Here is a 27,562-nt window from a genome sequence, read left to right on the forward strand (position 1 = left end):
GGCATTTCATCTCGCAACGTGGACCAATTGTATATTTTGTTGTTCTACTTCTTCCTTTCATAACTTTGCTGCTGTGAATCGGGAATTTCTCCATTGCGAGACTAATAAAGGTTTTCTCATCTTATCTTAACTATGATATAAATCAAGGTCTGAATGACAATGACATAAGACTCGAGTTTGAAAAGAGTTCACATTTTATTAGTTTAACATACAAAACAATATGCTTTTTTTTTTACAAACACTGACAAAAAATAGTGATCGAACAACTCCATAAGTGAACTGAAGCACATTTGCTTCACCATCCAAAACGAGACACCAGGTTGCCCTGATCGTCCAGATCTTTTTGAACCTTCTTCCTCATGTAGAAGATGGGACAGTCGCGGCTGAGGAGCAGAGCAGCGGGACACATCGATTAAACGACGACAAAGCGGCGCTTGGGCCTTCTGTTGTAAATAAAATAACGTACCTGGTGCAGAGGACGTCTTCATGGAGCGAGCCTTGGCAACGCTGACACTGAGTCCACAGTCGAGAGAAACGCTCCTCCAGTGTGTTTAAATGGAAAATCTGCAAGTAATGACCCAATTTAAGAAAGGACCGACTGCGACATTAAGTGACGTCTACGTGCCCACCAACCTCTTTTTGGTACAGTTCCGACTCCTTCTTCTTGCAGAAATCGCAAACAGCAGCTGCAATGAGACAACACACACATTTCATCTCATGTGTGCTGTGGGAAATTATGAGCGGTGATGATTGTTTTGTCTCCGTGTGCCCTGCGATTGGCTGGCAACCGGTTCAGGGTGTCCCCCGCCTGCTGTCCCAACACGGCTGGGATAGGTCAAGTCGACCGAAATGCACTCACCGTCCGTCTTGAGCACAGCCTTGCAGCCAATGCAAGTGCTCCTCTTCTGAGCAAACGCCATCAGGCCGCCGACCTTCGACGTCAACACGGTCTTACAGCGCGTGTGGTCGCCCTCTGAAACAAAAGTGAATGTTTATCCCAATGCATGCTGTCAGCATCCAAATAGTATCCCAAAAAAAAAAAAAAAAAAAAAAAAAAACGGAGGCGGGAAAAATCACTGACTGAGGAGGACGCTCTCTGCCTTGCTCTCCCCAAGAATGGGCTCAAATATTCTCAGCAGGGGCTTGGACAGCTGCTGGTCCAGGTAGTGCTGTGTGTCAATGGGAATATTGTTTTCCAGCACGTAGATGGGGTCCTAGCATATGGTGTGGAATAAGTGGGGGGGGGGGGGGGGGGGGGGGGAAATGAATGGGTCGCCAGGATGGATCGGGTGAATGCAAAACGTGACTGAGGGACGGACCTCTGACTTCATGTACGCTGCCGCTCCTTTGGCGGCCTTCACGATGACGTACGGAACGCGGTCTCCCAGGTTTGGAGCGCTGCCTGCGTCTCGCTTCTTCATCCTGACAATTACACACAGTAGCAGTGGACTTCTTTATTACGGAATGTCAACTTTGGGGGGGGGGGGGCAACTGAATTTGTTTTTCAGGAAAGCAAACTGAAAGGAAAAAAACAAAAAGCCAAACATTCGGTTGGTCAGACCTCTCAGCCAGCTCCACGTGCGCTTGCTTGCCAGCGTACTCCTGTGCCGTGCGCGTCAGCTCCTTGGTGATGACCAGCTGGCTGATGTCGATGCGGTTGCACAGCAGGTCAGAGATCACCTCTTTGGCGTGAGACACGGCACCCTGGGGATCCCTAACGACACACAACGCCACCGCGGACACGTTTTAAAAAGATTGAACTTCCCCGGGAGGTTTCGGTGTTGTGAGAAGCGCACCTGTCTATGAGGATTTTCTGCAGGCAAGTGTTAATAAGATTGGCCACAAGAGGGCAGTTGTCCCTGCGGACGGTTTCGATGCCTTTGCAGTCCATCTTGTCGTGCACGTCTGCATTGGAGGAGAAGTAGAGGCCGGCATAGCGCTTCTTGTTGATCAGCAAGTACGGGAAGTACACCTGCCGAGATGAGCAATCACATGCTTACTTTGTTTAGAGACCACAACTGTTTGCTTTCAATTGGAAATTTGACCAGCGATCCTTGCTTGACAATACTTCAAAATCCCCACAATTGAAATAAATCTTAATTGTTTGATAAAACAATTCTACGTTTGCATTCACAGTTTCCACGCTGGACATCCAAAGCCACTTTTGGACGGAGAGGGAACCAAGCGCAAACTTATTCGGATGTGTCGGCATCGTGCGGCGCGTTACCTTCTCAAACTCCAGTTTGATGGGGGCTACGAAATGGGAAGACACCCACTCCGCGGCCTCTTTCCCAATGTTCATGGCTTCCTGCACCGTGGCAACGCCAAGCTTGACCATGACAGAGTCCGTGTCTCCATAAATTACCTTTGAAGGAGAAAATATCGAGGTCAACAAATAACCCCAAAAGAGGAGAAAAACTAAGTTCAGGAAATTAAGACGATCCGTGTGTTCCTCACCTTGGCATCACCTTGGTAACCATTAGAAATGATGTACTTGGACTCCACTAATTGTTTGGTTTCCTCAATCATCTGTCTTCCAAACCCGGTCACGCTCTACATGTAAATAAAATTACATTTTTTTTTTTTAAATGATGAAAGAAAATGTGCCTTTCCTCAGTCTAACAGGCAAGCACACACACGCCTTTCATTTCCTCTTTCAGCCCACATCAAAGTTCGGCGTGAAGCAAAAAAATATATAAAAAAGTGACTTTCTAAAGCAACGGTTTACAGTCAGAATTCAAAACAGGATATTAATGTTTCTTGGGGACTATCCAATAAGTACCACATGTGGGAACAAAAAAGCCGCTTCAGTTTACGGGTAACCTAACAGCAACGCTCGGTCAACTTTTTGGTGGCAGAGCCATCGTTGTTATTTCCCCCATTTCCTGCCTCGCCCTCATCTTGGCTCATTGTGATCAGATGCTTTGATTTCGCATGTGCGGATAAAAGCGAGAAGGGAGGGGGGGGGGGGGGGGCTACATTTGAGGAACTCGCAGTCACGTTCTTGCAAAACAGACACACTGACCTGAGAGATCTCCAGGCAGGGCAGCTTGCCCACCTGAGCTCCCGTGAAGCCATATACAGAGTTTGCGCTGATTTTGAGGGCCAGCTGCCGACCATCCAGGACCTGCTTCTTAAAAGGGTCCGTTTCTTTCTTCAGCTCCGCTTTCGCCCTGTGGGACGGCACGCATTGCTGAAATCTGCGCCGCACACCCGAGGAGCGAGCGTGTCACGGTTTCTTTTACATCGTTACGCCAAAGAGTTGTGATTCTGACCTCTTTCTAGCAGACAGCAAGTTCTCCAGGATCTCGGGTAGGAGGCCCTTCCTCACAGAACTCTTCACAAACTGATCGCCGGTGGGCGTCTTGATGAAGTCCGCTGGCGACAACCTCCGTTGCAAAGACCATCAATTTAGACTTTGTACCCTTCACCTGCGTCATGCCGCTTGCGGAGAGCGTTTCTGTTTGCGGGACCCGACGAGTAATGAAACCAAACTCACCCCAGTTTATCGGCCGCACCTTTCTGCAGCAAGGTGGTGTAGCACAGATTGTGCGCCATCATGATGGACGGATACAAGGATGAAAAATCCAAGGTGGCGATGGGAACGCTGTAATAGCTGAGAGCGAGGTTGACAAATACGGTGTTGCAATGCATGCACGGAAAGGACAACACGAGCGCAGAGCGGGTGCAAGCACGTACCCTTTCTCTGGCTCAATGACGGTGGCTCCGGTGTAATCTTCTCCTCCCTGCGGCTTCACGACAGGCATCACCAGGTCCTGCTTGGCGGCCTAAACGTGAACGCAAACCTCGAAGTCAGACCTCGGCAACATTGAATACTCAAAAAGCCATTTTGACCGTCTCTCAGTGGAGGGGCAGGGGACACGTCAGGCATAAAGCCCCTCGACATCTAAAATGAGAATAACACAAATTTCTTTCTTTATTTTATTTTTTACCTGTACACGAAGTGCTACAGAGAACACAAAATATTATTTCTGCATGAAACAAAGTCATTTTCATTTCCACACAAGCTGTCAACTGTGAGGAGTTTGCCATCTTTTGTTTAGATTATAGCTCTCGAGTTTCTCTACGCCAAGTGCATCTCTTACCTGTCGCAGTAGTTGGGAGACGACTTTGATCTGCTGACCTCTGGAGAGCAGATAGGTAAGAGGCACTCCGGTCACTCTGGCCATCTCCATGTAATTGATCACGCACATCAACTTCTGCAGCAACCGCAGCGGCAGGTAGGCGTCTTTCAGGCAATACACGGCCAAACGTCGCCGTGTCTGTTCGTTGCCGTTCTAATATCGGGCGGAAACGTTTTGAATGAGCACAACCGGGGGGCATCGAGGTTGATATACAGTACGGGGCCAGAACGTTACCTGAAGATCGGTGATGATGGAGTGCTGCACGTCCTCCTTTTGTTCTTGCAGGAAGTGGAAACTCACAGCATTCAGTGTGTAGGAGCGCAGTTTGTAGTCCCTGAGCAGAACCTGACGAGAGTGCAGAATGTCGTTACTCATCCGATGGGTCTACAGAAAAGGCTAAGACGACAGGATGCACAGAAAAATACACACCCCGACATATATTTCTTTTTAAACGACATAAAAGTATATTTCAGAATGCATTTTTTCCAAAAACACCCGATTTCTTATGGACGCGTCGAATGTCTGTCCTGACCTGCAGCAGATCAAACTGAACGCGGCCCTCCATGTTGATGATCTTGTTCTCTCTGCGGCCCATCTGCTTGCTCTGGAAGTTGAGGTCCCGCAACACCGACTTGATCCCTCTCACCCGGCCCAAATATGGAAAGAGAGTGACCTGCGCGCCGATGGGAGTTAACGACGGCGTCGCGTGACGACGACAGGCGGTTCTGAAGTGTTCAAGTACGGCAAGCGACGCGTCAAACCTTTAATGCGGCAGCCCGGTTGAGCAAGTAGGGGAAGTCAAAGTTCTGGATGTTGTATCCGGTGACGATATCGGCATCGACTGTTCTTAAAAATTCAGCCCAGCTCTGCTCGGACGAAATATCACGTCGAGACTTATTGTTAAGTGGTGCGGGATGTGTCGATAGACGTCAAGAAACAGAGTGCTCGCCTGTAGAAGCTGCTTCTCTTGAGTGAAGCACAAAATCTGAGAGCCCACAATGCTGGCGCAGGACTGAAGCGTGAAGACGGTGCGAATGAAGGGCTCCGTCTCACCCTGCCGCTGCACCATGGACGCTATCTGAATCACCGGGTCTTTGTCAGCTTCCGGGAAGATTCCTGTGTGTCAAAGAGGGCAACGGACAAGTCTTAAAAGTCTGAAATGGCCTTCTCGCTGTCGGCGGGAAATAGCCAAGTCAAATACTTTGTTACTGTACTTTAGTACATTTTTACTATACTTCTATAAAAACAGACTCATTCATGTGTCAAAGTGGGCTTGTTACTTTTTGCAGTCCCCCGTGAATGTTGACATGATTAAAAAAAGATAAATCGAGGGGGACAACAACTGCAGCGAAGATCCTGATCGAGATCTCGGGGCTCAGACTGCAGCGACACGGAGGAACACGAAAGTGGGAGCATTCACAACAGCGATGCGCAGCGACTTCAACTTTGGCCAGAATGGCTTTTGAAATAAGCACAAGTACCTTTTCTTCCGGCACATTCAATGTCAAAGCTGAGGACGCGGAGCGGCGCGATCCTCTGCCACTCTCCTTCCGCTGGGTGACTTATCAGGTGGGTCCATGCCACATCCACCTCGTACTGACATAAGGACTCCTAAAAGACAACAATAACAACAAAGGGCAAACGAGTTTGATGCACCGTAGCATCACAAATATTGGCCGGGTGGAGTAAAAGGTGCCTCATGTCGGGAAAGGTACCTTGCCCGGGTGCTTAGATGTGTCCACTGCACTTTTTTCCTCACGGACTCCGTATTGGCCTTTCGGAAGTTCGATCCAGCAGCATCCGACCACATCGCAGTCCACCATGAATCTGGCGAAACAAAATACTCATGAGGATGAACAGAACATGAGAAAGCCCAAACAAGTGTGGGACGGAATTTCAAATTCCACCCAGGAAAGCCGGAGCAGAGATTCGAACGCTGAACCTCCGAACTCCGAGGCGGACGACGTGACCGCTCGAGCGACTTGACATCATAAAATGTCCTATAAAAAAAACCCCCCACCTTATTTCAAAATCGATGTTGGCCTCAAAGGATTGGTAACAGTGCATGGGAAAAGGCCCGCACTTCAAGCCCTGCTCCAGCAGTCGCTTGGCAGGGGCAATGAGACGAGGCAACGCCATGGTTATCCGCAAGAAATCCAAGCTTCGGTTGCCGTGGTAACCGTACATATCTGGAACGGTGTCGACAGAAAAAAAAAAAAAAACGATGACGAGGGCCGAGAGTCATCACAAAATTGCTTTCTGATGTTATCGGTTTTGATTCAGGTGAATCGTAATCTGCCCGTTCTTCACATCCTCACTTTCTTTACGGGTGATGTCCACAGCAAGCACGGTGACGGACATGTTGTCTTTGTTGGAGCGCATGTCCTTCAACACAGCAGAGTTGAGTTCCCTTTTAAAGTCACCCAAGTTATCCGGTGTGAACCCTTTTCACATGGAGCAGAGAAAACATTTTGGAGTGGAAAGCATTCCCCCACAAACATGGAGACACTAAAAAAAAAAAAAATGAAAAAGTGACAGACGAAAAAGACGTATTCACCATTTGGGGCCGGGACATAGAAGTAAGGCGCAAAGCCATGAACGTGACAGCATACACTATTTCCACTGTCTGTCACTCCAAACATGCGAATGATGGGGACTTTGCCGTACGACTGACCAGGCATGCCTGCTACAGCCGCTCCTGCATAACAAAAGAATTTAAGTCAAGAATGCAACAGGTTGTATGGTGGTACATCCGGCGATGAACGATCTGTCACAAGAAAAGTATTACACTATGGGGGCTCAATGTACCTAAATAATAGTCCAGATCAATCTGTTGAAACACCAAAGAATCAGAAGATGGGTCCAGTGAAGGGGCATGAGGCCTCCGCCAGCGAGGGTTAAGGTCTGCCGAAAAGAGGTCACCTGCCACAAAAAAAGTTGATAGCTGTTAATTTAACGACAGTACCAGACTGAACTTGCAAACGGATACTTTTTACATACCAACAGGAATAACATCATGCCCAGCTTGCCCCTCCATCTCCTCTGAATCCATGTCCACATCATCAAACATGGACAATTCCTCCTCAAAATGTGAGGGACTGTCCTCCCATTCACCGGCCATCTTGCTGCGTTTGGCCTGCGAAACGCCACCAGTGAATGGTGCGCCATTGCGCCTTTTATAATCCATGACGACAACTGAAAAACAAACACATTTATCTGAATTTATCTTCCACCGCACGATGCCACTCACTATTTGGCATTTTATTTATAGCATGTCATGATTGTAATTGTGTTTTTTTTTTCATGCCGACGTCCCCGTTTCAGGCGTTATGTATTTCAGTACCAAATTATAACAGCGTGCTACCGGGATCAGGTAAGTAACAACCACAACCGCATCAATTTTGCTCCATCGCTGATCTAATCAAACGTTTACACGCATTACTGTCGTAATATTGCAGTCTTTTGGGTTTCTGACACGGCGTCGTCGACATCAGTGAAAATTTGCTTACTTTTCCCCAACCGCTTGACTTGACAACAAATCCCGCCACTCTTCAATTCTGCGCAGAAAGCGCGGAAATCAACTTCCGTTTTGTGGCCCGTCCCATTCTGCAAACAAGAGGAAATGACGTCTCAAACGCGCAGAGTCTATGTGTTTGAGAGTGCGACGACAAAAAAATATATTTTTTGTCCAAGTCCACTTATTTTGGCAAAGTCCTTAGACCACCAAATTCTAGAAACATGTATCCCGATTTGGGTATTGAATCTGAATTCACTTTTACTCGCAACATATGCTGTTTGGTTTCATTCATAATAACTATAATAATAATAATAAAGTCTTTGTTTTACATTTTATAATTACTCTTGCGAAATTTCACACACACAAATGCATATTTAGTAATTTGATAACCTCTTTTGGAAACCTAACAGCACATTAGTCGCATATTTAAAAAAAAATGTAAGTAGTGACGCAAGTATTCTTCTTCACTTTTGCCCTCAAACTCTCAAACCCAACCCACAGCTGACAGCGCCGTCTGGCCGCGATTTCTCAGAGGTCAAACCTGCAACACCGGAAGTCATTCCGTACCCTGTCAAGACAACATCCGCAAACGGGGAGACAATATGGTGCTGGAGAAGAAGAACTCGGCGCGGGTGGAGGCCGGCCAGAGGAGAGTTTTGGACGATGCCACACGCCAGAGGAGGCTTAGTCGGCAGCTCGAGGCTTTGGAGAAAGACAACTTCCAGGACGACCCTCTGAGCTCGCTCCCCGCCCCAGGTCCGACCGCCCGCCTACCAGCCTTCAGTGAAACGGAGGAGCCTGAGAAGAAGAAGAGGAAGACGCGAGGCGATCACTTCAAGTTGCGATTTAGGAAAAACTTCACGGCGCTCCTCGAGGAGGAGAACTTGGCGGACAAGCCGGAGCCCAACTACCTTTCGGCGCTGGCCCCTCCCTCGTCGCTACCCCCTCGCCATTTCTGCTGCGTGTGCGGCTTTCCGTCCAACTACACATGCACGACCTGTGGGGGGCGCTATTGCTGCGTCAAGTGTTTGATTACACACCGAGAAACAAGGTGTCTCAAGTGGACGCTGTGACGGACATTACCCCAATGCCTTGGTAACATACCTGGTCCAGGAACAAAAACTTGTACAGAAATCCACCAATTACTTGTTGTCTCACCGAGCAGTAAGACCACCACATGCCTGTTGTTAGATGCTCTGCTTGTATGCGTTGTTGCTCCATGTGTAAATTGCAATTACTTTAACATCTATACAGATTTTTGTTTGCTCTTATATGGCCTTTCAAATTGGATAATTTAAGATTAAGATAGCAAACATTTTGGTGTTTAAATAAATATACAACGTTTAATTCTCTTGTTTGATGTGTCAACTGGGAGTGACAATTTAAACAGCTTGAAGCAAACTTGCTCTGCCTGTCACTCAGTGAACTGTGTGAAAGAGTGAGAGTAGGCATCGAAGAATACTTTTAAAATGTGTTATAAACTCACTTGCTTGCCTGCGACCCTGATCACTAAATGCCAATCTCACCCATGAGTTGATCTCCTTGACATGTGAAAAAATGGCCCTAGGTTGGCTCTTGACATTAATAGCGCGGAAACATACTTACACCTCATGGCAGTTACACAGACCCTTAAATTAGCCGTACGAGACGTCTGCACCTCTCAGGTCGTCAGCTGCAGGCTTATTGATTGTTTCCAGGATCAAAACCCGTATTTTGTGGGTTGTTGAACAGGTTGGATGTCCATTTACGTTCTATATCGGGTTCTAAAAATAAAAATGCTGTTAAAATCTTGAAACTGTTTCGTATTTCTTAGTTTTTATTTTGGCTTTTGTAACTATTGTTACATTTCCTCTCTATTTGTATAGATGTTCTCCCGTGTGATGTTATTTTCTGTAACGTGCAATTTGTGAAAGAAAAAATTTTGCTCAGCCAATTGCGTTCCATAGTTAAAGGAGACGCCCGCTTCCAGTGACGTCACACGTAGATGCGGAAGAGAGTGAGCTCGAAGCCAATGGAAGCGATTTTCATGAATAATGTAAAACAACGACGTAACGTTCGCCAACCGAGTTTACTTCGGTATCCCAGGCCACGCACGGCCCATCCCTGACGTGTGACCGCGAACGCACGTAGCCAATGTGAGTGGATGACATTTAACAAAAGCTACCGCCCCCTTTTCCCACTGTTTTCCCCGTTCGATTGACGGCGACAGCTGGCAATGTGTATCCGGACCACTTGAAGTTCAAGCCGAAGGGTGAGTATACATCCACGTTCTTAATCGCGAATCAACAACTGTGAATGACTTCCTCGTTCAACGCTGGCGTGTGTCAAAATGCGCCGTGTCCTTCGCGAGTTTCCGCAGCCGGGTTGCAATAAGCGAGAGTACTCAAGTTCGCTCCATCAAAGGCGCTTTATATGCGTGCAGACATGCACGGTCAATGCTGATAAAACTGCTGCTGGAGTTCTTGGGTTCTGTGCTTGTATTTATATGGTGAGCGTCCGAGCTTAGCTACGTGTTCATTTCTTTATTGACTGTAGGCCTTCTGTTCCCTGCACTGCAACTAGTGCACAACAAGTAGACAAGGGTATGATGATGATAATGATGATGATGATGGTTCAGATGAGAGTCGCTGAGGTGGTATCCATTATACTCTTCAAAAACGTTGCAGTTTTACTGTTCTAAAGGCTTGTCACCGGAATAGTACCTTCAACCTGACACCGAACGAACACATTAGGGCTGCAACTAACAATTATTTTTATGAGCGATGAGTTGGATTAAAATAACACGTTTTAATTTCCATGGATTTATGCAAAATCACGAAATTATTTCAAATTCTCAAATAGAGTAGGATTCCTGCACCTAATGATGATTTTAATAATCAATTAATCTGCACACTTTCATGGAGAACTGCAGAAGTCACATAACACTTGGTGTGGAGATGCTGAAAGTTTGAGCATTTGGACTATTTGAAATGAAGAAATGTGTCCAAACAATTAATCAATTATCAAAAGTAATTATCGATTACTAAGGCACCTCGAGAACAGCCCAATCCAAGTGTGAATTTAGAAATGTTGCAATCAGATACGACTTATACTCAAATGTTGCCCTCTACGTTTGCATCAATGACGTCCCATGTAACCGCATTTCTGACTGAAGTGTAGCATTGCCTTTACCTCGTAAATATAAGAATAGCCCCTCTTCTCACTAACCCTAAAGCAGACTGGCAACATCTATTTAAAGGTGAATTTGTAATCGATCATGTTCAACAATTGGATTACATAGAGCCTTTTTGCTCGTGTGTCCCCTTTGTTTGGTGCTGCGTCAACCCAGCACAATTTCACGACGTTCTGTTATCAGCTCCAAAGTTAACAACTCATTTGTTTACATCAAACATGTTCCAACTTAACATTTGGAGTATTACACATTTGGCATGCCACTGAAAGTAGATCAAGTCTATACTTGATCCAGTCTTTTTCCACATCTGTGTCTTTTTTTTTTCTGTTCTCATTTTCACCGTTTGTTCTCCAGGTTGCACCATTTGTGCAAGCAGGAACTGAATGCAAAGCCGTGCTCTTAGTGCCAGGAGTTCACGCCTCCCCCTAAATGAGCTTCCTTCAAGATAAGACAACAACGATGCAGATAACATGCCTTTTTCCTGGGTTTCTAGTTTCATAATTAGAGTTTGGAAGCCAGTAAGGGGCTACATAGCTTTTCTATGTTGTGAAAAGAACTCTGAGAAGGACTATTGGGGTGGGGGTTGGAGCCAGTTTTAGTCTTGCTCTATAAACAATCTGAGCTGGTCAAAGGGCTTCTTCTGGCAGCCTTCCCAAGTCGCTCTCTATAAAAGGCTCCTTTACGCTCCAACATGCACACACAGACACAATGGTGGCCCTAAATTGCGCAATGACCCCCTTTGGGAAAACAGACTGTGGTTGAGCTTTTACCTTTACGCAGATACATACCGGTTATCGACGTTCATAAACTGTGCAATCGCCTTAGGCCACCATGACATGAACAAAAATTACATTTTTTTTCTTTCAAGTGTTGAATGCATCCATGTTTTCGGAGGACACAAATTTAGCATCTGGTGGTGGTGGGGGGAAATGCTGTTAGTGTACCTTTGAGATCAATGTAGTGGCGACTTAAGTTGACATCTTTCATAGCTGAAAGCATCTCTAAGCCAACTAGCCAGATTGATTTGTGTTTAAATTCGGTGAACATATCATTGGCTCCCTATTTGACCCGAAGGACCCAATTTTCTCGACCTAATATAATGACGGCGTCATGCCAGACCTGCTCTCTCTTCCTCTCTGGTGGAGAAGTACAGTCTTGGCTGGTGGGGGGGGCATTCTTAAGACATGTATGCCATCTAGTGGTGAGCACTGTTATTACAATGCAAACGTGTACCACTTCAGATTCAGAACCTTTAATAGTGTGTCTAGCAGATGCCATTCGATAATGACCGCTGGTGTATATGGACGCAGTTAAGACTTCATATCTCTGCAAGGAGATTGAGCGATGAGATAAAAAGCTTTGAATGTAATCCACTGGATACGCGATGTCCTGCCCATGCTGCCAATGATTCACTGACAAGACTCTTCAAAATTCTTTCTCACAAGTCGTGACTCAAGAGCCTCTTTGACAGTTGAGGTAAGCCCTGCGGGGCAATGACTATTTGTTGAAGGTGTCATGATCTCTTGACAAACATTTCCCCTCTCACTTGCGAACTGGTGTGTCACCAATTTGCACGGATGGGCTTTCAAAAGCACCTTGGTCAATCCCGATTTGAGCAATCCATATTCTCGTGCCTGGGTGAGTTCATGCAAGAAGATACTGGCAGTGAGAAGTATTGATTCACCCCCTGTACTTTACACAAAGGAAACGAGGGCAGACACGAGATATATATATTTCCAAATTGCATTCTATGACGTTGCGACGTCGGTGAAATTGATGAATTGTTGAGTTCGAGTAGACCAGAGGTATCTGTGAACCTGGACTTTTGCGTCCTTCTCTCAATGACTCGCACTTAAGTGGTGTTTTGTGTGCTCCCAGTATGCCGCTGGCTCGCAGCTTGTCTGTCACATCCCTGCCCGGGCTGGAGGAGTGGGATGAGGATTTCGACTTGGAGGATGCCGTTCTTTTTGAAATTGCCTGGGAGGTCGCGAACAAAGGTGAGCGTTTGGAGTGATTGTTGGGAAGCCGACACACCCACACACCCGCGCAAGTCGGGTGACGTTCTATCATTTGGTGCCGCGGGCATCCAGTCGGAGGCATCTACACGGTCATCCAGACCAAAGCCCGCCTGACGTCAGAGGAATGGGGGGAGAACTATTTCCTGGTGGGTCCTTACGTGGAGAGCAACGTGCGCACACAGGTGGAGCTCATCGAGCCCACAAACCCTGCGCTCAAGAGAACCATTGACAAGATGAACTCCAGTGGGTGTAAGGTAAAGTGTCACCGTACATGCACAACAAACACACACACACACACACACACACACATGCCGATGTTAGAATAGAATGTCCTGCTGGAGAACAGGCCCGCTCACTTCCAGTAGTGGGAGTGATTCTAGAGTGGGGGGCCGCATCAGCCTTCTGCCCCAGATCATGCTTCGGAAGTCCCGTGACATTTTCTCCCAAAGGTTAGAGGTTGGACGGAATGCCCTTCACTTGAACACGTTCACGCAAAGATAATCGAGCACAGGCTTTGTGCTTTGCAACTCTCGGTAGCGGGTTCATTTTAAAGGGGTATTTTTAAACAAGCCCGTGTAGTACCACTCGGCGGTTTCGATTGACTGCCAGGACAAAATAAGAGTCCGCCAGGGTGTTTCAGTTTCAGTTCTTTATAGCGCTGCGTAAAAGTAACACAACGGCTTGTAAACAAGTTCCCCTCAGCCAAAGAGTTCATATTTTAGATGCTGTTTGCTAACAAATTAAATTCACAAGTAAATGTAGTACATTTACTTGTGAATTTAATATTTTGACTTATGGCATTTGCAACTTTTGGCAGGTCTACTTTGGTCGCTGGCTGATCGAGGGGAGCCCGTATGTGGTTCTCATCGATGTGGGCTTCACCGCTTGGTCTCTGGACACCTGGAAAAGTGAACTATGGGAGCTCTGTGACATCGGCGTTCCGTGGTTTGACCGCGAGGCCAACGATGCCGTGCTGTTTGGTTTTCTGACAGCCTGGCTCCTAGGAGAGGTCAGAGGTTGCCGCTAAGCTCCACAACCAAACGTTTGAAAAGTTTTCAAACATAAACCTCATGAACACGTTATGGATGAATCATCTCTGTGTCTCTGTATTTGCCTCTAATCTGCAGTTTGCGGCCCAGTGTGAAGAGACGCCTCACGTCGTGGCCCATTTCCACGAGTGGTTGGCCGGCCTGGGCTTGGTGTTGTGTCGACACAGGCAGTTGCCCGTAGCAACCATCTTCACCACTCACGCCACGCTGCTGGGACGCTACCTGTGTGCCGGAAATGTCGACTTCTACAACAAACTTTCAGAGGTTTGTGTTTGAGTGTGTTCACCCTGTGTGCATTTGGCACTTCCATCTAGTGGCGATTGGTGATATTACATCTTAAATCGACAGTCAACAACTGCACATTCTCAGTTCGGCACCCACGGATTGGCATCTTTTTGTCAATAATTTTTTTTAATTTTTAATTTTGGATGTTTCAGTTCAATGTGGATAAGGAAGCAGGCGACAGACAGATCTACCACCGCTACTGTTTGGAGCGAGCAGCAGCCCACTGTGCACACGTCTTCACCACCGTGTCCCAGATCACAGCCATTGAGGCAGAAAACCTGCTCAAAAGGAAACCAGGTGTGTAAGATGCTGCAAACTCGTTTCCTGAGAGGGAGTCACGTGTGCTACGGGTAATTTTTTACTTAGAAGAATAAAGTCTTCGGGCAGTAGGCCCTGAACCGATCGCCAGCCAATTGCAGGACCAACGACCATGCACACTTACATTTTTGAGTGTTCAATCAGCCTGTCATGCCATATTTTTGGAATGTGGGAGGAAATAATATAATAATTAATTTATAATTATAATTTCCTCCCACATTCCAATTATGGAGGGTATACACATAAAATATATTGTACAGTATCATCGGGTACTCTGTCTATATCTTGGAGATTTGCCGCATGAGTCTGTGATGTGTTCATTTTGTTCTATTGCCTTCCGTAATGTCGTCTTTCACACCCCACGCAGACATCGTCACTCCCAACGGACTCAACGTAAAGAAGTTCTCAGCCGTGCACGAGTTTCAGAACCTCCACGCTCAGAGCAAGAATCGGATTCAGGAGTTTGTCAGGGGACACTTTTACGGGTCAGGAAGCCGAACACCACGCACATCCAAAAATATTTTTGGTTGCGATCCGTTCTTTTGCCGGTTATCACAATGGCGCAAGTGTCCAGCCGCGACCGAACTTGAGCTTGCGCCGAAGTGCTTATTAATAAGCGATATTGGTTCGTCCCAACCGCCAGGCACCTTGATTTCGACCTGGACAAGTGTTTGTTCCTCTTCATTGCCGGAAGATATGAATTCTCCAACAAAGGAGCCGACATCTTCTTGGAGTCGTTGGCCAGGCTCAACTATCTGCTAAGGGTACGCGTGTCTTAGCGGCATACTAATTGAATCGCGTCTGGTTCCGAATCAAACCTCCATCCTATTTCTTTCTTATTTCTCGCAGATCAATCACAGCGACGTGACCGTCATTGCGTTTTTCATCATGCCGGCTCGGACAAACAACTTCAATGTGGAGACTTTAAAGGGTCAAGCGGTCAGGAAGCAACTGTGGTGAGGCTGCCGCTTTGACATTGAGCGTATGGATAAAAGTATTGGGAGTTCATCAATAAGACGTGTTTCAGGACTCGCCCATTTTGTTGATTTGAATCGAGCTGCGAAGACTATAAGAAAGAGTAGTCTTCTCCACACCGCAGACATTAATCGCGGATGTTCTTTGATGATAATTGCTTGTCTTTTATTCTTTTTCTGACAGGGATACCGCTCAAACAGTGAAGGAGCGCTTCGGAAAGAAACTTTATGAATCTCTCCTCGTGTAAGTTGACCTCCTTTCGCATCGTCTCCCTGTCTTGTAATAAGCCACAGGCGATGTTTTTGCCTGCGGTTGGATGATACAAAATGTGCTTGAAATTGAACCACTTTGCTATCAACTATGATCCATTTTTCTTAGTGGACAGCTGCCAGATGTGTCCAAGATGCTGGACAAAGAAGACTTCACCATCATGAAGCGCGCCATCTTCGCCACTCAAAGGCAGTGCCAGCCGCCGGTGTGCACTCATAACATGCTGGAGGACAGCGGCGACCCCATTCTCAACTCTGTGCGCCGCATCGGCCTTTTCAACAGCTCCGCTGACCGTGTCAAGGTCTGTGGAATTGACCTCCCGCCACAATAAAACCATTCATCCCCACCACGTCATTTGGCACACCTGCACAATCTAGTGAGATCCAATACGAGAGCAGTATCGAGGTCTGCTATGATAGAAGGGTCACTCTGCGCACTTTCAATAGATTTGGTCATTTAACGTCCTCCTTCAAGCACACTCAATTGAGAGATGATGTCAAACCAAATCCCCGTTTTGACACTTTGCGTCGAAATTGTTTTAGAAGCCATTCAAATTTAGTCTTGAGTTTAAATCGTATTACATTGGGGCCAGTGACCCCTCCCCCCATGGAGCTGTGAGTTCACAATTCATAAAAAGTCTTGGCTTTTGCATCCACTTTGTGATGAAAATGACTGTCACCTACTGGACAGGGCATGAACTGCTGCACAACAAAGTTCGATTTTTTACATTATTTTTTTTCAATCCAAGGTGTGACGGCTGTTCTTTCATGATTACATTTTAGCTCTGTTTATCAATTTGGTAGTTCTGGTGGTGTAATAATGGAGAATTGCGCTCTCTCATACAATTTTCACTTTCAAGTAGCTATTTGAAGTATCCGATGCCTCAAGAGTTGACTGCGTGACTTCCGTGCGAGCAGCTTTGGTTCGCTTCCCATTCAGTGAGAAAGGTTGTTCATTTATGTGCCCCGTGAGCGACTGGCGACTAGTCCAGGTTGTGGTCTGCCTTTTTGACTGAAGCCAAATGGGATTGACTCCTCCTTCCCGCGACTCTGAACTGTACAAACAGAACAAAAAATAAATCAAATGGATGGATAGAAGTAGCAATATGCTCTTTGTTATTCTGGATCTCATTCGATTGCGCAAGTCAACCCGAAGTAAAAAGCAAGTTTGAAGCCATTTTCAACCCAGACTGCACACCCAAAGCCATTTTTAGCCCTCATTATTGAACATCAGCATTTTGTAAACAAAGACGGGCATTAAGTTTTGACCGACGCTTCCATCCAGATTATATTCCATCCCGAGTTCCTGTCCTCTACCTCTCCTCTGCTTCCGATGGACTATGAGGAATTTGTAAGAGGCTGCCACCTGGGCGTCTTCCCCTCTTACTACGAGCCTTGGGGCTACACGCCAGGTTTGACCCACGCATGTCGACAAGTATTAAAATGAAACGGGCAACATGATGTCGTTTTTAAAAAAAAATTTTTTTAGCCGAGTGTACGGTCATGGGAATTCCATCCATCTCAACAAACCTGTCGGGCTTTGGTTGTTTCATGGAGGAACACATAGCAGATCCTTCGGCGTATGGTGGGTTTCTTCTTTCTCTTTTAGCTTCGGAAGGGTTCCAAACAAGATGAGAGATGCGCTCCAGCTCACGCCTTTTACCTTTGCAGGGATTTACATCCTGGACCGGCGGTTTCGGGGGGTGGACGACTCGTGTAACCAGCTCACTTCCTTCCTGTTCCAGTTCTGCAAGCAGAGCCGGCGCCAGAGGATCATCCAGAGGAACCGCACGGAGCGTCTAAGTGACCTCCTGGACTGGAGATACCTCGGCAGGGTATAACTTCACATTGGTGGCTTTTGACCCTTTTTGAAACCGATGCTATATTTCTCTGTCGCGTCAGTATTACGTAGCGGCACGTCACTTGGCCCTGGCAAAAGCCTTCCCTGACACCTTCCTGTACGAACCTCATGACCCCACCTCAGTAAGTTAACCCGTAGACTTCATTCTGGTTTTGATCTTGGAAAAAAAAAAAAAAAAAAACATCCTACATCCTCTGATGAACCTTCCGTCTTTCGCCTTCAGACGTCGGGTTTCCGTTACCCCCGCCCCGCCTCGGTGCCGCCGTCTCCTTCCCTCTCCCGCCACTCCTCACCACACCACAGCGACGTCGAGGACAACGACGAGGACGAACGCTACGACGAAGATCTGGAGGCGGAAAAGGACCGGGTGAACATTCGCCAGCCCTTCACCATGCCGTACAAAAACAAGGTGTCTGCTGTCTACAGGGCCAACGGGAATGGCGACGGGGTCGTCAGCGAGAAAAACTGACGCACAGAAAGCACGCCAGAACGTGCTCGATGTCACTCGTGAGATTTGGGATGACGAATACTAATACCACACACGTAGAGAGCTAATTATATCTCCAAAATAATTTCAAGCGAGAATGTTGTGTCTTCCCAGCAAGCCGAGTCAGTTTAGATTCTTTCGGTCACACCAGCAATTCTACAAGTGGTTTGTTTTGAAGGAAAAGTAGCACGGCGCAAAGTCACAATGGCTGTATTTTACTAACACTGGGTTAGGATAAAATATAACCTATGATTCACTCGGATTGTTGTTGTTTTATTTGATTAATAGAGCAGGAAAACCAATTCATTTTTGCTGTTTTGTCATCTTTCTACTTCAAGGCAATCGGGGAAAAGCCCGCTTCATTTGCCGTGAGTAAAAGTGTCCCGATTACAACTGTGTTGCGCAACTTTCAAATGTTTCCTATAAAACTCCAAAATGGTGAGGGGTGCGGGGGGGATGTTGAAAACAACACCTACTGTATCCTAAAACACCAAAAAGCTTGAGGGCTTCTCACACTGAGGACTTTTGTGTTTTGATTGAACTTGCAAGCCTGAAAGTTTTCTGCTGTGATTACTGTGAACCACCTCGCACTCCCGCTTGTTTGCTTGTGACCAGTATTTATTATTGAGGGAGGGGGGAGGATGAGCCAGTCGGAGTTGTAAAAAAAAAAGGGAATGTGTCTTCGTGATTGCAACTGTGTTTGCATGTACGAAACGAGCCTCGAATCGGACTTGGAAATTGAAAAGAAGGAAAAGCATTTTTTTGCAAGATGTATGTGTACTCCCTGTGAGAGTTTTATCATTTCTTCCGATCTCGCACCATATGAACATATAATAAAGATTCAACATAGACGACCTGTCAAAGGGTTTACAAACAAAAACTGCTCAGACTTCTTTGCTTTGCTTGCCGCTGTTTGCAGGCTCGTCTTCCGTGGGCATGAGTTGCTTCAGCACAAATAAACTCGACCCCCGTGACCTTTACAGACTGGAAAGAGAAAAAAAAAAGAATAAAATCATTTTGAGGTGTGTAAAACTCACTTTTGAGCCTTTGTAAAATATGATGAAATTCTCAGTCATCCGAGGTCACGGTCATCAGGTTGAATCAAAGCAATCGGCCTCTTTATTTGCCTTTCATTCAAAGGGCTTTTCCGGGTCAACATTTTCGGTGTGGCTGGTGAATGACCGGCCCGCATGTGATGAATCATTCAATCACCCGGTGGCACAATCCCTTGTAAGGGCCACACTTCCTGTGGAATAAAAGCAGTCTTTGCGAGGACGGATGTCAGGACGTCGATATAAGCAAATGACAAGTGATGACTCAAAACTCTGCTCAGAGGTGGCTTTTCTAGTTTTAACTGCACCGCGTAATCAAAATTGCTGTCTGGATTTTTGTCCTTGGGGTGAAAACAAAACACCCGACTGGTGTTACCATCCTCAGGCTCCGCTGTCGTGACAACGATTGTCTCATTCTTCAGGAAGAGTGGCCCGGATCGAACCGTTTTGCTAGCAAGTGAGTGACGCTCCTTCACCAGCCAGGCCGGGCGACATCAACAACAGCACCCGTTTGTCTTTGTAAGTACTTTCTTGTCATTTTACTGCACATAAAAAAATAACAGATGATGCATGCGCAGACCTGCACTGACTGACGCACACACCTGTGTTATAACTCCAGAATTTTGTCCTAACATCACGTCGGATCCCAATAAAGCATGTGTGGATTTCACGAGGCCTGTCGCCGTAGCCGGTAAGTTCACAAAAAATTATCCTGATGTCGTATCGACTTGATCCAAAACAAACGTTTCCACTCAACCCAGAGAAAGTTAGAAACTTACCAAGTAAGCTATTCCAAAATGAGTTGTATGTTGCGCTACCGGTTACGGCGCCGAGTTGGGTTGGATTCCTTCTCACCGTGTGCGCTGAGAAACCATTAGGCCCCGTCACCTGCACCTCCACCACGTGATAATCACTCAAACTGGACCGAGAAGAAGGGGGATTACATGAAATGGTGCGTCATTCATTCACTCCCGAAGACGTTTTTAAACGTCTTTTCAGACTTTGTCTAGAATTGGCTGGTACTGAATGAGTTAAAAAAAAAAAAACAACAACGTGAGGGAGACTTACGCCGTGTCTGACACAATCTCTCCCTGAACGCCGTCAAAACCGAGCTTCCCTGCAGCCACCGCTGCCGTCGCCATGGTGTTGACATTGTTGGGAGCGAGGGGGCACAGCTCCGAAACCGAGCCCCTGAATAAAACCCGCCTCCCCTCTCCCTCCGCCCACTCGGAGGGGACATCTCCCGTCAGCCGGTAGCAGGATGGATGCTTGGACATTCTTATGAATAAAGCCTGCAGACAGAGAGCGATCGGCCGCACGGCCGTCGAATGGTTAGCACGTCCGCCTCACAGTGCAGAGGTGCAGGGTTCGATTCCGGCTCCGGTCTTCCTGCGTGGAGTTTGCATGTTCTCTCCGGGTATTCCGGTTTCCTCCCGCATTCCGAGAACATTTGCATGGCAGTTCAATGGAACACTCGACATGTGATTCTGAGCGCGGATGGTTGTTCGTCTCTGTGTGCCCTACAATTGGCTGGCAACCGGTTCAGGGTGTTCCCCCCCCCCCCCCCCCCCCCACTGATCTCGTGTATTTAAATAGTGTATGAGAAGATGCGGTTTTACCTGCAAGACGCCGCTATCGTTCATCCTCTGGATATCTTGACCTCCCCATAACGCACCGCTGGGGACGTAAAGCGTTCTTCCATGCAACTGTGCCGCCTGACGAAGTTTCGCATTCAGGTCATGATCGGCGAGGGCGGAGGGGGAGCCAACCTGCAAAGGGGGGCGGGGGGTTCACAAAGGTACCTCAGCGACCAAAGACACCTAACCTTTTTTTTTTAAATACCAAAACAGAGATGTTTTTAATAATGTAAGTTGTATTTATGACCAGTAATCTGACCAAAGGCAAAACATGGAAAATTTGATATATGCCGTGACTTTAAAATCGTTTTTGCACGTCCATTTTCTGCCCAATCAATGATCAAGTCAATTCTTGATAGATTTTCCTGACTCTAATTGTAGGTTTTTAAAGCAGTGTGTGGAGCGTTATGAGCAATTATTCATGATTAATAGACACTTGCAGGCCACCGTACTGACGTTCTGACAGTCATGTGGAATTCCTTTTTTAATAATATTCGACCACCATATGGTTTATTCTACAGCACGTTATATCTTTTTCCAGATTCTTATTAAAAGGAAAACATGTCACCATAAAATGCGAGTGAGACAGGAAGTGGACTCCAAATTCTTTCACCAGCTGAGGATGGCACACCTCCACAATGACATCGCATTCCCTGAAGGACATTGGCGGGACAAAGTTAGATGTCGCATTGTGTTTCTTGACATTGTACGTTTTGTCGCATGCTGTCAGAAACTCTGACATGACAAGATTTTTTTTTCCTTAATTGGCACCTGTCTGCGAAGGACGACAGATTCCCCAAGACAAGTTCATCGGGGACTAAACCTTTCATCTTTTCAGGCTTTCGGTTCCAAACAAAAGCCAAAGTTAAGCCGACAGGGCCGCCATCTTTGATGATTCTCTCCACCAAGTACTGTCCTGAAGAGTAAAACAAACGGAATGTGATGCGAGCACATTCGGGTACAAAGAACTTCATGAAGGTGTACGGCAGTGTGTGTTCATGCTGTGAAGCATTTCCCACCTAGATGTCCAAATCCGACAATTCCAATACGGAGCGAAGGGGGCTTTGCTGCCATTTTCCTTACGCGGCGGACCCAAACAGGCTAATCAAAGTTCAGAACATGCACCTGCATATATAATCACATCCATAAGGTTCTCTTCATATCAGATCTCCCTCGATCAAAATTATGACTGCACTCACCGATAATCCCACACCTTTGCCGGGTCTCCCAATCTGAGTGAAGCACGTCTGGCAAAGGGAGCGTGGGAGCAGAGTACAAAGTATGACCCGCAGAGGCCAAAGTTAATCATTGTTGGCGTTGGATTGGAATGATCACTCTTTGTCAAACATGACAAAATAATTTCTGAGCAGGGGTTTGGGAGCTACGCCTCACCGAATTTTAGCTCGTTCTGCAAAAAGGGGCGTGGCCGCCGCCCTTGACCCCCTCACATCTCAGGCACCACGGGGTCAATCTTCACAAAAGGGGGGTTGTTGGAAAGGGAATTAAAAAGTGAATACAAATCCGCAATCGCTCAAAAGATTGCTCTGTTTTTTTAGTAATTAAACTTTTTGATCAATAATTTGACCTTGGAATTGACCCTGTGGATCACCTGACGGTGAAAATTGAAGAATCAATTAATTTTGAAACCAACCGTCCATTTTCCACCCGTTGATCTCCTATCGCGTTTGTCCTCATCAGGCGCACGGGTGAGCTGAAGCCCATCCAAGCTTGATTTTAGTTGAGAGCGGAGGTTAAACTTTGGACGAGTTGCCAGCCCATCGCGAGGCAAATACTGCAAAGACAAGCAACTATTCAAACCCACATGCGCGCATCTGAAGACAGTTTTGAGTCTACAGTTAACTTAACATGCATGTTTTTTTTTTAAAATATAGGAACCTCGAGTCTGGGGCCTGGATTTGGAATGCAGAATCTTAGAGCTGCGAGGCAGATATTTATGCCGTTAGAACCCCTCTTGCTATATGTTGCCTGTAATTATTGGGCTTTTGTGCCAAAATGCAAGGTGTTAACAGTGGTCAGTTTTACAGAGCCATCTTCTTCAACTTTGCACATCGTGTTGATGTCACCACTGTATTCCTCTGGGTAGGTCAAAGGTCAGGTTTCCTTTCACAACGACTCAAAACCGGGAGAAGGTTGATAATCAGGGCGTAATCACACAGCAAGGATCAGTCTAAAGTTCGTGGCTTGGGAAGACCAGACGTAGCAGATTTCATTCTGACAGCAAAGCGGGACAAGGCGCAGGCTTTTGAGCTTTTTTGTTTTTCAAGGTTATTGAAATTAGCAAAACAGGAGGAAGCACTCTGCTCAGTTGACAAGATGGACATCCTTGAGACAGATGCCTACGACAGACGGCAGAGAAGAAACACGGTATTTTGACATGAACAAATATGTTCATATCATCATTGATATGTTCCTATGTTTCATAAGCGGTGTGTGTGTTTCCCTGTCTTTCAGTCCTGTGCTCTGCTGTTCTCTCTCACGCCCTTCTTTTTGGCCTCAGCTGCATACTTCTACCTGTGGACTCCAGACACACCGGGGTCCATCGTACTGGCGGCTGTCAAATCGGCACCGGCGGTCCTGCTGGCCGCGGCAGTGCTGAGCTGGAATGGAGGTCAGAGTGTCGGTGTGGCGGGAGGACTTGTCCTCTCAGCTGCGGGCGACTGCTGCTTGATCTGGCCTGGATTTTTCCTCCACGGTAACAGACACGTTGGGGGTTACTCCCTTTTGTTTCGTTTTTTTAAACGTTATTTACATCATAAATGACATCAAGCTAACAAAAACTGTGCTATTGTCTATCGTGTGTTTTAGGCATGGCTGCATTTGCCGTGGCTCATCTTCTCTACTCGCTCAGCTTCCTGTCATCTCGCTACGAGGCATCTTCCTCTTCCTCATGGACTGGCCTGCTATATCTGATCCTGATTGTGATCGCGGGAGGTTTTTACGCATACTTGTTTCCATTTTTGCAGAAGGACCCAAAGTCGGACCTCCTAACCCCCGCCGTGGGGGTCTACGTTATCTTAATCACACTGATGGGGATATTAGCCATCAGAACCCGTCGCGCATTCACACTCTTGGGAAGTTTGTTCTTCATCGTCTCCGACATCGCTTTGGCTTTGCAACAGTTTAAGGTGACGGCGCCTGTGCAACACGGTAATACTGTTGTCATGGTGACGTATTATTTAGCACAACTGCTAATTAGTATTGGGGACATGAGGGCGGTGGAAATCAAAAATGAATTTGCAAAATGGAAGCGGTCCTAGCCAGTATCCATGCAGCGCTCCTGATGTTTCCTTGCCCAACAGTAACAGCACTGCCTAATATGCGGAGCTGCTGGATCAGAATAACACTGAAATGTATAAATATGTTTGTATTGTATGTATTATTACAAAACAATCAACGATTAATTGTTTTGGAATCATTTTATTGCCATATTATAATAACAATGACGCCGCGTAACATCAATATTTAAGTGAAAGTTTTCGATGTGAGCTGGTTGCTAAATGTATAAAAATACTCTCTTCTTGTTATAAATAAATACAATGTCAAGAATATTGAAGACATCTACATACGGTATCCGAGTCTTGTTTTAAGAAAAAAAAAGCTTAGGATTACACAGGTACTGATTTTGATTGCCATTTTGAAACTTACTTTTTTTTTTCCATTCCAAAGACTAATTACAATGTATGACCTGACTCTTGAAGTTATTTTATAACACGCTGTATGACATGCAGAAAATGACAAAAGCATTCATTGTTTACGTCATGAAATACTGGCGATGAATGTCCGCCAGCAAACTAAAATTGGATGACAAAAACACATTGGAGATCAGCGGTCCATCCCGTGGTCGTCTGGCTGGTGTCCACAAAAACAAGCCATCCTCAAGCGCTCACAGAATTCCAGTTCTTCCTGTTGCAAGAGGAAAAAAACTCAAGTACAGGAATTTCTCTCGAGCCAGGATATCTTATACAGATAGATGACACGACTGGTCAATAGAGGACGCTAAAAGTTTGACATCACACTCTTTCTTGGTGACCGCGCTCGTCTTGTGTTTTATCAGCAATGTTCTTCATGTTGTGCCTTGCTGAAAAATTAAATGGACCATTGAGGACAAAAGTCAAGCTGATACACAATGAGGTGAAATGGAAATTGCTATGCTCTCCTGAGTACCGTTCTGGTTAAAATTTGAAACCCTTCCGTGACATACCTGACTTTCCTCTTTCCCTTGGAGCTCTCTGGCTCGCAGCCGCAGTAACTCTTCGAGACCGAGAGATGGATCCCGACACTCTCCGAGCCCCTTCACACAGTCTTCCACCAGGCTGGACAGACACAAGACAGAGGACAGACAATGCAGCGGTCCTTGGTTTATACCACCGATCATCGGCTGCTACAGCCAAGCCCCAAATTATTCATACCCTCGGGGATGGAATAATTTTGGGATTGCCTGTATATGAAGAAGAAGACTGATAAATTGCCTTACCAACAAAGGGCACCGAGGACATGCTCATGAAAGGTTGAGTGCGGAGCGCGCAGCACAGAAACCAGCTGCTGCACCATCCCCATGGAGACCACGGTGTCTGCAGGAAAAATCAACGACACAATGAGGTCTCTGATAAACATCACAAGCGGTGGGAAGTCAAGAAGCACAAATGCGATACCCCCCCGCCTGGAATTTTCAATCAAATCATGAAAAACGAATCATTTATCATGTTTTGTACCTTTCTGTTCAGGATGTGACGTCAGCAGATTGAGCAGAAGGAACGCCGACTTGGTCTGGAGCTTATCGTGTTCTGACTGCATACCTCTCATCAGCACGGAGAAGCCATCGTGGGACAGAAAAGCCTCCAGTCCGGCGTCTTGCTCTCGAACCAGACCTGCAATTACAACAAAAGGCCATTGGAAATGTTTCACACGGCGCATTTCAGTCACCATGACATACCGTACTCACATGAGACTGCATAAAGAGCCTTGACTCTGACTGTGGGGTGGGGATCCGAGTCCGTCAAATGTAGAAGCTTTGGCAAAGCCTTTATCTTTAGCAAGTGATCCTGCACCTGTGGCATGTTCTGGGCACAGGTAGCAATCAGCTGAGCAGCGCTCCACCTCAACCTACTTTGGGCATGACACAAATATTTGGAGACGCAGACATCCAGGCCTCCCAGAACCATCAGGTCTAAAAGAGGTGTGGGGACACAATTTGGTTACTGTCGATTGCATATTACTCTCACTCAATTAACTCATATAACGTGGAATAATAATACTGACCTCTGGCATTGTCAAGATTCTCACATAAATCTGACAGCAACTCAAAGGCTACTTCTCGCTCATCTTCATCTTCGTCTTCGTCATCCCTATCGTCCTCGCCGTTCACCTCCTCTTTGTTCAAGACAGCCAAGCACTGCTTCATCTGCTCCACTTCATCCATCTGTCCTTTGCAGACGTCTGCGAGAGCCTCCCTCAGCCATGCGCTCCTCTGAAAGGCAGAAAACAGAAAAAATGGATGACAGAGATCAAAGGGTAGTAGCTTGTTGCCTGGCCTCGATTTACAGGGTATGTGTAGGCTTCTAAAAGCAACTTTTCACATGACCAACCTCTTCTGAAATGGGTTCCACAGACGGAGGCCCCTCTGCACCAGAGCCAGCGTCGATTGCCAGCTGCAGGACTCCCTGAAGATTCTGGGGATATCTTCGATTTTGTCTCTCTTCCGTCATGTCGCTGAAATGGGGAAAAATACATGACGTATAAGTGCATACACATCCTTCATTCAAATGCCATTCAAGCCCACCTTAGTCAATGTTCAACAAACCCACTTTTATACATGTCAAGAACAATTGCTTTAAAAAAAGCCAAAAATCATTTGTGTATATATTTGACTGACAACATGATTTTGAATGAAAGTTTGACATGCCTTCCTTAGCCTAAATTGGCGCTGCAGTAAAAAAAAGTCAAAAGTACTGAAAACACTTTTAGGACATAAACATTAAATAATCCAAAGAAAAGCAGTAGAGACGGCGTAACATGGTAACGACATGTTCCTTCGCTGCACAAACTAACTCATCGTCGTCCCTATCGGTAGTGATACCATTGCAAATCGTGGACCTCCTGCACTTTTAACTGCTTGTCCGCAACCCACCCGAAGGCCCAATCGCCCAGAACCTCCGGTTGCGGTTCACTGATTTAAGCACAATACAGGACCAAAATGTCATGATCGCTACAGGGCATCGACAGCCCTCCTAGCTGTATTTTACGTAACGTGAAAATGATCAAATCCACCCTACCTTCAAAGGCTCATGAAATGATTCTGAAAAAACACGGACCTTTTTTAATGACCCTGAAGGTTGACGCCTCTTTAAACCAGAAGACACATGTAAGCGCTAGAACGTTCTAGCTATAGCAAGCGCATGAGTGTCAAGTAAGCTGCCATGTTTTACCGTAATGGTAAAAATAAAGCCGCTAATGGAATTTGGCACGAACAGCTGTCTTTCCAGTCTGTCTATAGTCGAGTAAAATTTCTCATTTGTTTTTCTTTTAAAAGAAACAAAACACCTAAATCAAAACGGGTAATTAATTGTTATATTTAATAAATATATAAACAAAAAACGTTGGACTCTCTATTAGCGAAGTTAAGATAAATTGATGACGTAGCGATGGAAACCTTTCAGAGAGTACTAGTGGAAGCGAGAGTGTTGAAAATCCTCAGTGTTACGTAGGCGTTTGACATTATTTATAAACACATTATCATTTGTTTTTGAATCATTAAAA

General features: G+C 46.1%; 6 protein-coding genes across 18 annotated transcripts; 3 read left to right on the plus strand and 3 right to left on the minus strand.

The window, feature by feature from the left end:
* Positions 1-176: 176 nt before the first annotated feature.
* pold1 (polymerase (DNA directed), delta 1, catalytic subunit) lies at positions 177-8,376 on the minus strand. 2 transcript variants are annotated; one of them, XM_086133212.1, is made up of 28 exons: positions 8,230-8,376; positions 7,655-7,751; positions 7,146-7,340; positions 6,954-7,067; positions 6,703-6,843; positions 6,464-6,589; positions 6,166-6,334; positions 5,861-5,972; positions 5,627-5,756; positions 5,095-5,261; positions 4,907-5,011; positions 4,678-4,818; positions 4,380-4,490; positions 4,107-4,298; positions 3,700-3,788; positions 3,500-3,616; positions 3,276-3,389; positions 3,026-3,173; positions 2,458-2,553; positions 2,228-2,365; positions 1,797-1,972; positions 1,562-1,714; positions 1,320-1,422; positions 1,082-1,169; positions 860-973; positions 634-686; positions 467-564; positions 177-383 (listed from the first exon to the last, which is right to left on the minus strand). In XM_086133212.1, exons 3-28 carry the CDS (start codon positions 7,330-7,332, stop codon positions 296-298), a joined length of 3,270 nt encoding a protein of 1,089 aa, XP_085989338.1. In that variant the 5' UTR covers positions 7,333-7,340; positions 7,655-7,751; positions 8,230-8,376; the 3' UTR covers positions 177-295. The 2 variants fall into 2 exon arrangements, with proteins under 2 accessions (XP_085989338.1, XP_085989337.1); XM_086133211.1 differs by having other exon boundaries at positions 1,082-1,214.
* znhit1 (zinc finger, HIT-type containing 1) lies at positions 8,265-9,457 on the plus strand. The gene has a single exon (XM_086133217.1). It carries the CDS (start codon positions 8,265-8,267, stop codon positions 8,733-8,735), a length of 471 nt encoding a protein of 156 aa, XP_085989343.1. The 3' UTR covers positions 8,736-9,457.
* A 194-nt stretch (positions 9,458-9,651) lies between these two features.
* Positions 9,652-19,627, plus strand: gys1 (glycogen synthase 1 (muscle)). Of its 5 annotated transcripts, XR_015103221.1 has the most exons (19): positions 9,652-9,913; positions 12,713-12,831; positions 12,925-13,106; positions 13,670-13,861; positions 13,980-14,165; positions 14,339-14,483; positions 14,872-14,989; positions 15,148-15,268; positions 15,354-15,460; positions 15,663-15,722; positions 15,858-16,050; positions 17,034-17,160; positions 17,238-17,333; positions 17,420-17,583; positions 17,651-17,731; positions 17,833-18,018; positions 18,435-18,464; positions 19,016-19,118; positions 19,237-19,258. XR_015103221.1 is itself a non-coding variant. In XM_086133161.1 (18 exons), the coding sequence occupies exons 2-18, from the start codon at positions 12,714-12,716 to the stop codon at positions 19,607-19,609; spliced, it is 2,145 nt and encodes a 714-aa protein (XP_085989287.1). In that variant the 5' UTR covers positions 9,652-9,913; position 12,713; the 3' UTR covers positions 19,610-19,627. The 5 variants fall into 5 exon arrangements, 4 of the variants coding, with proteins under 4 accessions (XP_085989287.1, XP_085989286.1, XP_085989288.1 ...); XM_086133161.1 differs by lacking the exons at positions 19,016-19,118; positions 19,237-19,258 and adding an exon at positions 19,571-19,627; XM_086133160.1 differs by lacking the exons at positions 19,016-19,118; positions 19,237-19,258 and having other exon boundaries at positions 18,435-18,976.
* Positions 18,357-22,506, minus strand: aspdh (aspartate dehydrogenase domain containing). 6 transcript variants are annotated; one of them, XM_086133172.1, is made up of 8 exons: positions 21,985-22,339; positions 21,805-21,910; positions 21,557-21,701; positions 21,354-21,438; positions 20,768-20,917; positions 20,217-20,440; positions 19,928-20,067; positions 18,357-19,080 (listed from the first exon to the last, which is right to left on the minus strand). In XM_086133172.1, exons 2-8 carry the CDS (start codon positions 21,857-21,859, stop codon positions 19,043-19,045), a joined length of 837 nt encoding a protein of 278 aa, XP_085989298.1. In that variant the 5' UTR covers positions 21,860-21,910; positions 21,985-22,339; the 3' UTR covers positions 18,357-19,042. The 6 variants fall into 6 exon arrangements, with proteins under 6 accessions (XP_085989298.1, XP_085989297.1, XP_085989295.1 ...); XM_086133169.1 differs by lacking the exon at positions 18,357-19,080 and adding an exon at positions 22,437-22,506 and having other exon boundaries at positions 19,661-20,067; positions 21,985-22,032; XM_086133167.1 differs by lacking the exon at positions 18,357-19,080 and having other exon boundaries at positions 19,661-20,067; positions 21,985-22,346.
* On the plus strand, positions 19,379-24,367 carry tmem86b (transmembrane protein 86B). 2 transcript variants are annotated; one of them, XM_086133175.1, is made up of 6 exons: positions 19,379-19,431; positions 19,571-19,667; positions 19,768-19,839; positions 23,071-23,170; positions 23,258-23,498; positions 23,612-24,367. In XM_086133175.1, the coding sequence occupies exons 3-6, from the start codon at positions 19,805-19,807 to the stop codon at positions 24,061-24,063; spliced, it is 828 nt and encodes a 275-aa protein (XP_085989301.1). In that variant the 5' UTR covers positions 19,379-19,431; positions 19,571-19,667; positions 19,768-19,804; the 3' UTR covers positions 24,064-24,367. The 2 variants fall into 2 exon arrangements, with proteins under 2 accessions (XP_085989301.1, XP_085989302.1); XM_086133176.1 differs by lacking the exon at positions 19,379-19,431 and having other exon boundaries at positions 19,590-19,667; positions 22,678-23,170.
* Positions 24,208-27,246, minus strand: hspbp1 (HSPA (heat shock 70kDa) binding protein, cytoplasmic cochaperone 1). 2 transcript variants are annotated; one of them, XM_086133174.1, is made up of 8 exons: positions 27,118-27,246; positions 26,392-26,515; positions 26,066-26,273; positions 25,749-25,973; positions 25,519-25,674; positions 25,281-25,377; positions 25,008-25,119; positions 24,208-24,709 (listed from the first exon to the last, which is right to left on the minus strand). In XM_086133174.1, exons 2-8 carry the CDS (start codon positions 26,509-26,511, stop codon positions 24,629-24,631), a joined length of 999 nt encoding a protein of 332 aa, XP_085989300.1. In that variant the 5' UTR covers positions 26,512-26,515; positions 27,118-27,246; the 3' UTR covers positions 24,208-24,628. The 2 variants fall into 2 exon arrangements, with proteins under 2 accessions (XP_085989300.1, XP_085989299.1); XM_086133173.1 differs by having other exon boundaries at positions 27,079-27,241.
* Positions 27,247-27,562: the final 316 nt, after the last annotated feature.

This window comes from Hippocampus guttulatus, chromosome 16, assembly GCF_054856545.1.
Source record: "Hippocampus guttulatus isolate MCC_2025c chromosome 16, RoL_Hgut_1.0, whole genome shotgun sequence".
Classification (NCBI taxonomy): domain Eukaryota; kingdom Metazoa; phylum Chordata; class Actinopteri; order Syngnathiformes; family Syngnathidae; genus Hippocampus; species Hippocampus guttulatus.

Excerpts from the sequence above, each read along its gene's own strand:
- aspdh (XM_086133166.1), bottom strand. The coding sequence starts at position 21,759 with ATGAAGTTCTTTGTACCCGAATGTGCTCGCATCACATTCCGTTTGTTT. Across the intron at positions 21,439-21,556 it reads CTGTCGTCCTTCGCAGACAG|GGAATGCGATGTCATTGTGG; the intron begins GTGCCAATTAAG and ends AATGTCCTTCAG. Across the intron at positions 20,068-20,216 it reads GAGATTGTGTCAGACACGGC|TTTGAGTGATTATCACGTGG; the intron begins GTAAGTCTCCCT and ends TTCTCGGTCCAG.
- pold1 (XM_086133211.1), bottom strand. The coding sequence starts at position 7,332 with ATGGATTATAAAAGGCGCAATGGCGCACCATTCACTGGTGGCGTTTCG. Across the intron at positions 5,973-6,165 it reads AACATCGATTTTGAAATAAG|ATTCATGGTGGACTGCGATG; the intron begins GTGGGGGGTTTT and ends TTGTTTCGCCAG. Across the intron at positions 3,174-3,275 it reads TTGCTGTCTGCTAGAAAGAG|GGCGAAAGCGGAGCTGAAGA; the intron begins GTCAGAATCACA and ends GCCGTCCCACAG.
- gys1 (XM_086133160.1), top strand. The coding sequence starts at position 12,714 with ATGCCGCTGGCTCGCAGCTTGTCTGTCACATCCCTGCCCGGGCTGGAG. Across the intron at positions 13,107-13,669 it reads TGAACTCCAGTGGGTGTAAG|GTCTACTTTGGTCGCTGGCT; the intron begins GTAAAGTGTCAC and ends AACTTTTGGCAG. Across the intron at positions 14,990-15,147 it reads GTCAGGGGACACTTTTACGG|GCACCTTGATTTCGACCTGG; the intron begins GTCAGGAAGCCG and ends CCCAACCGCCAG.
- hspbp1 (XM_086133174.1), bottom strand. The coding sequence starts at position 26,511 with ATGACGGAAGAGAGACAAAATCGAAGATATCCCCAGAATCTTCAGGGA. Across the intron at positions 25,974-26,065 it reads GAATCTTGACAATGCCAGAG|ACCTGATGGTTCTGGGAGGC; the intron begins GTCAGTATTATT and ends CACCTCTTTTAG. Across the intron at positions 24,710-25,007 it reads AAGGGAAAGAGGAAAGTCAG|GAAGAACTGGAATTCTGTGA; the intron begins GTATGTCACGGA and ends CTCTTGCAACAG.
- tmem86b (XM_086133175.1), top strand. The coding sequence starts at position 19,805 with ATGTGTGGATTTCACGAGGCCTGTCGCCGTAGCCG. Across the intron at positions 19,840-23,070 it reads GAGGCCTGTCGCCGTAGCCG|GTTATTGAAATTAGCAAAAC; the intron begins GTAAGTTCACAA and ends TTGTTTTTCAAG. Across the intron at positions 23,499-23,611 it reads GCCTGGATTTTTCCTCCACG|GCATGGCTGCATTTGCCGTG; the intron begins GTAACAGACACG and ends CGTGTGTTTTAG.
- znhit1 (XM_086133217.1), top strand. The coding sequence starts at position 8,265 with ATGGTGCTGGAGAAGAAGAACTCGGCGCGGGTGGAGGCCGGCCAGAGG.